The sequence below is a fragment of the Patiria miniata genome, unplaced genomic scaffold (assembly GCF_015706575.1).
Source record: "Patiria miniata isolate m_02_andy unplaced genomic scaffold, ASM1570657v1 HiC_scaffold_30, whole genome shotgun sequence".
NCBI lineage: Eukaryota > Metazoa > Echinodermata > Asteroidea > Valvatida > Asterinidae > Patiria > Patiria miniata.
Genome location: NW_024037070.1, coordinates 3,032,009 through 3,041,532, shown reverse-complemented (window position 1 = coordinate 3,041,532; position 9,524 = coordinate 3,032,009). Strand labels below are relative to the sequence as shown.

At 37.0% G+C, this 9,524-nt stretch overlaps 1 protein-coding gene across 1 annotated transcript; it reads left to right on the top strand.

The window, feature by feature from the left end:
• The first annotated feature begins 148 nt into the window (after nt 1–148).
• Nucleotides 149–8,571, top strand: LOC119739309 (CKLF-like MARVEL transmembrane domain-containing protein 4). Its single transcript, XM_038214192.1, has 5 exons — nt 149–299; nt 854–1,059; nt 1,284–1,445; nt 6,225–6,323; nt 7,083–8,571. The coding sequence occupies exons 2-5, from the start codon at nt 925–927 to the stop codon at nt 7,200–7,202; spliced, it is 516 nt and encodes a 171-aa protein (XP_038070120.1). The 5' UTR covers nt 149–299; nt 854–924; the 3' UTR covers nt 7,203–8,571.
• The last annotated feature ends 953 nt before the right edge of the window (nt 8,572–9,524 follow it).

The following is a 9,524-nucleotide window of genomic DNA, read 5'->3' as shown; positions in this document are numbered from 1 at the left end:
GCCTTCTTGTGCTCGTGATGCCGAGGCCGGCGTACGTGAATCAGTAATTTTTTCAGGTCAAAATACTTGACGGGTACAAAGTTCACTTTTAGTGGCTGAATATTTACCAGGTTCTAGTTCAATATGATGTTTCAGTGACACACCTGCACGCATATTTTGTCTGTATATGTCTATGCACTGTAGCCGTAATGTAATTCGGCCCATAGTCTGGCTTTTTTGCGCTTGGTGTGGTTCTTCCTAATGCATTCTAGGCGAATTCGACTTCAAGGCTGGTAGATCTATACATAAAACTAAACTTGGTAAGGAATGCACATTATCAAAATTTCTATTAATATGCCTGTCTTTTTTGATATTTACTATTTCGCTGTATCCAAATTGAACTGGATCAGACTAGCAAGTTTGAAATTGTTAACAGGTTTTATTCATACACCATTAAGGTGCAGTATAGCCTTGTTTTAATAAGGTAGGTTGTTGCGGTAGCACCATGTGGCAAAAATCTCTCTTGAGTCTGAAAAGAACCGGAGGGTACTCAACGTTTCGGACAATATATGCTGTGCCCGTCGTCAGGTCATCGTTGGAATCCCTCAGTCACCTGACGACGGGCAGAGCATCATCGTGACTGTCCGAAACGTTGAGTATCCTCCGGGGTTTTTTTTTGTCAGAACCACACATACTCACAAAAGAGATTTTGCCACATGGTGCTACCGCAACAACTTACGTTATATAATAGTTTTGTTTCAGTTTGTTTTTCGCTTGAAAAAAAAATGATGTATTAAAGACACGTTCGGTTATGGCTCTCGGTATACCAGTAGGCCTATAAGCTTAAAAACCCGGCTTCCTTCTTACACGACAGTGAAAACACAGGACACTTACTGATCTGATAGGCCTACCCTATAGTTCCCAAGTTAATCGAGTCTGAAGATCATGGCCGAGTTGAACCAACACGATGTGGAGTCCAGCAAGGCTCAACCTAGCGGAGCTGGTCGGAAAAGTGCCTGCTGTGGGATGGACATGGATTACGTCAGGTCAATCAATGGTATACTGAAAGGCAACCAAATCGTAAGTCCTTTTGTCCATTAATTTTTAATTCATTACTTTTTATATAGGGAAGGAACAGTGTCCTAAAGCGTATAGAACGATGTCTAACCCCACGTCACCTCGACACCCACCCCCAACTCCAGTCCCCACCCTTCTGTTCGAATTACTCCATATTTTGGTTCCCCCCTCCCAAAAATATTAAACTGACAGCTCGCCATACTCACTGTTGGTTTTCTCGGTTCCAGGGCTGGACGTGTCTGGCGTTCATCATGAGTTGGTTTTGTGGATTGGCTGCTCTATCTATCCTGTTTGCAATTGCCATGTGTTTCGGGCTTGTATTGACGATCGTGATCTTCGTAGCCTTTGCCTTTTCGCTTAAATCAAAGAAGATCGACTTCTATTTAGCGGTGAGTTGGTATGGCCATTTTATCAATTTCGAATTCGTGATGAAGAAGTTGCATCCATGACAGTTTGTGTCGAGTGAGTATTGTGCATGTGTGCCTAAGATGCAATTTTCAGCATCAGTCAATTCTTTTAATTTTTTTTTTTCATTTACGGGAGAAATACAGGGTGAGTCAAAAAAAAGCGGAACCCAAACCACCCCCCCCCAAAAAAAAGATATTCATACTAAAAAAAATGTAGCATCAAAAATAATAATGACTGAATAGCCAATTTCATAAGCTACTTTTAGATTAAACAATTACTGAAATTACTCCATCCGTCAAAGAATATCACCATTTAAACGCAATGACCCTAAAACCTGTATCGTCCAACAAAAATGCTGACTGTTTGGAACAACAAAGAAAATGACACAGGATACTTGTTTCAACAACTGTCAACAACTGTAGTAAACAATATCTTTATTAACAACCAATAGGCAAACAATATGATTTTAAAAATGGTTTGAGAAATTAATTTTTAGTCGTTTGATTTCTTTTGTAACCAAAAACAGTTTTCTCACAGACTGTCAGTTCGGTTTAGAAAACATAGATCGACTGAAATGGCTGTAGTTCACGCTGTACACAAAATACTTAATGCGATAGAGCACCAAAAAATGTCAATAGGGATATTTTTAGATTTGTCTAAAGCTTTTGATACGGTTAATCATACAATACTTATACAAAAGCTAGAACACTACGGAATTCGTGGAATAGCCCTAGATGGGTTTAAAAGTTATATTTGTAATAGAAAGCAATTTGTTTATTATAACTCTCAAACGTCTGTTCAACAGTACATTTCTTGTGGGGTTCCACAAGGCTCGGTTCTGGGCCCCTTGCTTTTTCTTATTTACATAAATGATATTTGTTATTGTTCCAGTATAATATCTTTTTGTTTATTTTCCGACGACACGAGTTTACTTTATGACCATGATGATATTGATAAAGGGGTTAGTATACTTTATTTGGAACTTTAAAAAATAGGGTCATTGCTATTATCAAATAAGTTATCCCTAAATCTCAAGAAAACAAATTATATGATATTTAGTACTGGAAAACGTAAATATTCTCAGACAGTCCCCTTGATCCTCAATGGTACTGTCATTGATAAAGTATCAAATACAAACTTCTTAGGAGTTCATATTGATAGTCATTTAACTTGGACAAACCATAGAAATTATGTAGCTACCACAGTTTCAAAAAACATTGGAATTATTAATTGATTAATTAAAAAGCATTTTATTCCAATTGATACTTTATTAACATTGTATAACTCGTTTATACTTCCTTATTTTAACTACTCAGTAATATAATTGTTTGGGGCAGTTCCGTTTCACAAAGTAGTAAACTGGTCCTCTTTATACAAAAAGAGAGTTGTTCGTATAATTTCAAAAGCTGGTTATCTTGACCACACGGCTCCTCTAAGCTGTTAAAATTGGAAGATATCTACAATATCAATCTGGGCAAATTTATGTACAAACTTATGAATGGCCCGATGCCTACCTGCATACGTTCATACATTTCATTTTCCGCTGATGTACATTCATATTCAACGAGAAGTTCATCTCGAAGTAATCTGTATCAAATCCATAATCGAGCCACTTTGTTTAAAAATGGAACATTGCAACGCGGCATCAAGTTCTGGAATATACGGTGGCCTTGGAACGACATTTTAATATTGACCTTTTTAATGTGAACCTTGTAACCTCTGAATATTGACGTTGTACCTTCGCAATATGCACGTTGCACGCGGCTTAGTATCGCATTTTGGAAGTTGTTCCTTCTTAATGTGAATGTTCCAACTTGTTGATATTCACGTTCGATCTTGTCAATGTACACCATTGATCATGCTTGATGTCAACCTTGCACCTTGCTTCTTCGCAAAATGAATCATGTACCTTCGCATTGTGAACGTTTGACCTTGCATCTTGTTAATATCATTGTTGAACCGTCCTCCTTCGCAATGTGAATCATGCATTCTAAAAAGTACGAAGTCCTTGCCAAGCCCTTTAGTTAGATAACCAGTTATGATGGAGTTTCAATCTGACGGCTGTTTAATGTCACTTAACCCGGGCGTCTACCTTGTAGTGATTTTTATCATGACTCAAGGCTCTCTGTTTTATTTCACTCATCTTTTATAATTCATGTTCAGGCTAACCATAACCCAAGGTTGGGCATACATGTAAAAACATGCATCCTGAAGCAAATTTGTCATTGTTTCAAGGCGATCTAATCATTTCAACCGTTTACTATACACAAATTTATACCGGTTTGCTTTCTGAATGTAATGATTTCTTTCTTCCTGTACTTTCATCTTTGCCATATCCCAATAATTTTTGACTCGCCAACAGGGCTCCTTACCAAATAGTATGAGGATCCCCGCTGTTTTGACGAGCATTTGGTTTTCGGGCTACTGCTAAGTCGAACCCTACATTAATGAAAGACATATTAAAATAAATGTTTCTTAAAGGGAATATACAACATTTGTAAACATCGAAAAATAAAACTACCAATTTTTTACGAAATACCTTACTAGGATGTTGGTAAATGACAGTCTAAAGCATCCTGTAAAACTATGGCACCTGGTGTGGAGTCATTTTCAAGAAAATGGTATTTTTGTATACATTTCCAACGGTCGTCGGCCGACCACCGTTGGAAAAACCTAACTATTTTCCAACTACTGCTCCAAATTTACAAAAAAAAATTCAGTCCAAATGTTGTTTGCTATTGGTTACATGTTCATGAATGGGTGCAGGCCAGCTAGACTGGTTCCCTTATCTTACAATTTTCCGACATCTATAATTGATCCATTTTATCTTTAGTGGAGTCAGGGAACCACACTACATAATTTGCATTTTCTCAGCCACGCAATGTACTGTTTTTATGACTTTTTCAGTATACAAGAGAAAAAACTCTCAGCTTTTATCTCATATCCAAAAACTTAAAAATTCATAGATCACGTTTTTGAATAAAAAAAAAAGGGACAAATGTTTCAGGTTTGCATTTGTTTGGGTCACCTGTATGGGCGTCGGGAGGGGGGGGCAAGGGGGGCACTTGCCCCCCCCCCCCCTGGAAAAGCAAAAAAAAAAAAAAAAAAAAAAAGGGGGGGGGGGGAAAAAAAAAGAGGCGCGAAGACAAAGTGGTGTAGATTTAATGAGTTGGGGGGGGGGCAAAATGTCCCTGCCCCCCTCTAAAACTGATAAATCTAGAATGTGTTGAGAAAACAAGCATTTTTTTGGCAAAATTTTTTTTGTCCCCCTCTAGAAAAAAATCCTGGCGACGCCCATGGTCACCTGTATATATAGTAAGCAATCATAGACACCGATATTTTGCCATCGGGAGACGAGTATATCTTTAATTTCAAAAATGTATGTTTTGGTTTACATCTTGACCGGTTTTCTTTTTCTATGTATAGCCATCCATGCACCATTTTCTGGAAAGAAATGTAATCTACACCGTATAGATTACCTTTCTTTCCAGAAAATGTTCCAATTCTAGTCTAACCCCATCCTGTTATTCAACCACATCATATTAGGTTACACATCCTCATCTGTAGTTAGTCAGGTTTCGAGGAAGAGGCCAACATCGAAGGCGAAACGACAAACCATTTCCATCATAACTGGTTGTTTAACTAGGGCTTGGCAAGGACTTCGTACTTTTTAGAATGCATGATTCACATTGCGAAGGAGGACGATTCAACAATGATATTAACAAGATGCAAGGTCAAACGTTCACAATGCGAAGGTACATGGTTCATATTGCGAAGAAGCAAGGTGCAACGTTGACATCAAGCATGATCAATGGTGTACATTGACAAGATCGAACGTGATCATTAACAAGTTGGAACATTCACTTTAAGAAGGAACAACTTCCACAATGCGATATTAAGCTACGTGCAACGTGCATATTGCGAAGGTACAACGTCAATATTAAGAAGTTACAAGGTTCATATTAAAAAGGTCAATATTAAAATGTCGTTCCAGGGCCACCGTAGGAATAGCCTTACAAAACCATAAGACAGTCGGGGTCCCTAAATGTATTCACAAAGAAACTTAAAACCAAGTTTACGTCAAACATTGTATTACTCTATTCTTTGTTGTGGTCTGATCTCCTGTTGTTTTTCATTGTATTGTGTTGTTAATTGTACTCTGGTAATAAGTCACTTGTCCTTGTACTTCTATGTTAAACACAGTTAATGTTATAATGTAACTATAATACGGGTGATAATGGAAATGGGATAGGGGGAGGGATAAAAGCCCTTGGCTTCTCCTGACCCCCTGTGCAGACGCTTCTGTAGGTCATTCTAGTAAGTTAATCCAAAATTTATTTAAAAAGATTGGCCTTCAAAGGACTTTGTTAAATATTTTTAAGTTTTAAACTGAAGTTTTATCGCTGGTGATGTTTGAAGACATTTGTGACGACGATTCTTGAAATCGCATTTTTGGACGAAAGAGGTTTTTGGGTCGTTTGTGATTGAATGGTGATATTTTTCAACGGATTTAGCAATTTCAGTATTTTTTTTCGTCTAAAAGTAGCTTATGAAATTGGCTCACCAGTCATTATTATTTTTGGTGCTGCATATTTTTTTTTAAATATGGAATATAATTTTTTGGGTTTGGGTTCCGCTTTTTTTTTACTCACCCCTGTAGGAGGATTTTTTTTCCGGGAAATCTCGAACATTCTTCAAGTAGGATATTTAAGAAAGAGATAAATTTTAAGAAAGCCTAGGTTTGTCTGTCTTTATTACAGGATTTTCTTGTCAGCATCGTAGCCACAGTTGTCTACTTCGCGTTGTCGTTGCCTATGCTCATTCTCTCCGGAGGGGCGCCACTCTTTATTCTTGCGGGAGTAAGTACATTACATGGACTTACTCGACAAATACTAAAATTAAAATCATGATGTAGACCTTTCTCTATAGTTTGTAAAATTGAGCGCCGTTTTGTAAGGGCTGCCACAATAACATTTAAACCATGGTTGGCAACAGACTTTGCCCAAGATTGCATATGGACATATTCTTTTCTTTAAGAAAGATTTCATTAAGTTTTTTGGTAGAGTTTGTTGGTTATTTTGTAATTTTTAACAATCCAATGATATGTTTGGGGACATGAATAACTTTCTTTGTGACTTTGACCTTCCATAGTTTGCCAAATCATGGTTGACAAAAATTGCCAACAGTAGGTTGGCGAGGGAAAAGGTCTGGTTAAATTAAATGATACCACATTGTTACATAATTATAATCAACACAGAATATTTTACGTTTTTATGACAGTGAAATCATCCAATGTTTCCCATGCAGTTATACTTCATGGATACTTTGTTTCAAAATTTTACGATTGCCATCGAATCTTAGAGATTTGTCCTGCGAACTTGTTAAGGAGGGGGGATGTGACTATTTTGTGGGCGAGTACAGTGTATTAATTATGTGCTAAAATCTCAGCACTGTCGAGAATTCATTCAGAAACATTGCATGATTTATATATAGAAATGTAGACAGGTATAACGCATGCCGTAAAAAGCGACCATGGTCAAAAAGATAATGGGGATCTTAACCTAAACGAGTGTCTTTAAAAATTAAAAATTAAAAATCTTTCTATTTTTCGTTTTCAGATATTCGGCTTTCTGGCGTTGGCTGGCTTCTTCGTGAATATTTTGTTCAGTTTCAAGAGATGGCGATCTTCTGGCACGAGAGCCGCTAGCGATAACCAACCCTACGATACGAACCAGTAAAAAAAAAGACCCATCATTCTGCGGTGCCAAACAAAAGGCAGATAACAGAACGAGACATAAAACTGGGAAACTCAAAAGATGTAAAACTTGTTTCGAAATATAACCGTAATCATTACAGAAACTTGTACTGCTTGTGAGGGAAATGTAACATTATATTTAAAGGTAATTGGTATTTAGTTTTAGTCATTCAAATTCGGAAGAAAAAGTCATTTTGCTTACTGCATATTAAGTCAGTAGTTGACTTAGTGGGGCGCGTCACGTAACAAAATATTGATCACCTGTCGCGCCCGACCGATTCAAATCTTGGTCATTTTCGAACTCAGTTTTGTTTGCATGCAGCTTCGATTTATCTCAACCTCCAGAGTCATATGCTCGTTTGGTCATGTTGCTGAAAATAACGATGTGAGATTCCGAGTTTTATTTGAAGCTTTAGCTCATATGTTTCAAAATTAGTGAAAGATTCGAATCGGTCCCCAATACTGAATGGCGGCTTTTTTGTTGCTACACTGATGCCAATGACTAAATAAAATAGCGACGGGATTACGTTCTACACTATTCCCGCTTAGATAGTAGCATGCAAATTGATTTATTCAAAATTCATGGCATTATGTATTTCATTTATAGTACAGCATTCATTGCGTATGTTCCGAGCTTCAGTTCCTCGTTTTGTAAAGTTTCGAGTATAAGCGTGTGATTGATGTACTTCTTTTCAAAATTTAAGGTTAGGTCTATTTTCCAGCTGTTTTCAATAGCTTTTGTCAATTTCGATGTTTTGGAGAGACGTACGTAGCTTACATTGCCATACCAAAATCTGTTAAATAATATTTTGGTCCTGAGTTTGTACATTTAAAAAGGTAGTTACATATGTATTTGGAAACGACACCCGATCTCGATATCATTGTTGCTGGAAGGGTACCAAATCCGCAGCCCGACTCCATTTTGCTGTCGTATTTTCTTAATTGACTAATGTCTTAGGATTTCATGGTTGGGCACTATTTAGTGGATGCGTGATATCTGTAAATAAAAAAAGCTGCGGGAGATTGACAAGCCTATAGTGAAATGCCTAATGATGTAGAAACGACTAGTTGGCTGCAAAAGGCTGCAGAAGCGCCCTCACACGACCGTACGCATGACATCAATGTCACGACCAATCAAAATCAAGGTAGCCCGGCCCGTACCCGCCTACATAACCTGACGTCATGAATATCTTAAACTTTCTTTTGAGAAAGTAAAATAAAGGCATCGAGTTCAAATGGCATACTTATAGGAAAGAATGTAACTACGAGACGCCACTTCAGCGGTTGTGTACAAAGTCTATGGAGAGTCAAGAATATTTGCAAAGTATGTCCCAGCAAAAATTGGAAATGTTTCTCAGTCCCGGATTCATGGCTTATTTTTGCAATGACTGACCTTCATTGAGATGATATACGAAGACAAAAGTTGCGTCAGGATGCAACATTCTTTCCTGCTTATAAACTAAGCATTGAATTAAATTCAGAAATAATTGAAATGCTTCATACGTATGTATTCAACAAAACAGAACAAAAACCTCTTTTCACTATACACATAAACAGAAAAACGATCGCAATGCTGGGAAATATCTAAATTACCGTTTATTTCAACTAGAACTTAGGCGATAAATTTCAGCGATAAGTTTGTCGACAAATCTTCAAGTGATATAAAGTAGCGGTACAGTTAACTATGCTTTATACAATCATTAGCTGCAATTATATAAACCATTTTAATAGCAAAACAAAGCAACCACTCATATTTCTTCTGTTCACATGCCCTGTCCAACAAAAGGCATCAGACATGCAGAAAGCTTGCACTTGGTTTTCTAACTGCATGCTGCGAAGAATTATAATTTATCAACTTTGTTTGGATTCCTAAACGTCATAGCACAATTCAATACATGTAAAATATCAAAATACTACATGTAACAAAACAGTGGAATATCAAATCATACCAAACACTTGATTTCAGTACATGGCCATTACTTGATGTATTACCTTTCATAGTCATTTGGCATTCCATACAGGGCGAGTAAAAAAAACCGAAACCCAAATGGCAAGATCAATTTTTAAATAAAGTTTGCCTGTAGCACTTTCAAAATCTAGGACATATGAAAACCCAGTCATTAAGCTTTCTTTTAGTACAAAGAATCATTCAAATCACTCATGTATACACTTTTCAAGTTACGGAATTTTGAACACAAACACCGTTTTAAAATTGTCCACGGATCACAAAAAAAGTTAGTGTTCTTTCAACAAAACGAAAACAATTTTCATTGGGATGCAAGTGAATTGTTTTCGTTTTACTGAA

Bases quoted from the DNA above. Each gene is read 5' to 3' on its own strand.
- LOC119739309 (XM_038214192.1), top strand. From the start codon at position 925: ATGGCCGAGTTGAACCAACACGATGTGGAGTCCAGCAAGGCTCAACCT. The intron at 1,060-1,283 runs GTAAGTCCTTTT...TCTCGGTTCCAG, and splicing joins TACTGAAAGGCAACCAAATC to GGCTGGACGTGTCTGGCGTT. The intron at 1,446-6,224 runs GTGAGTTGGTAT...TCTTTATTACAG, and splicing joins AGATCGACTTCTATTTAGCG to GATTTTCTTGTCAGCATCGT.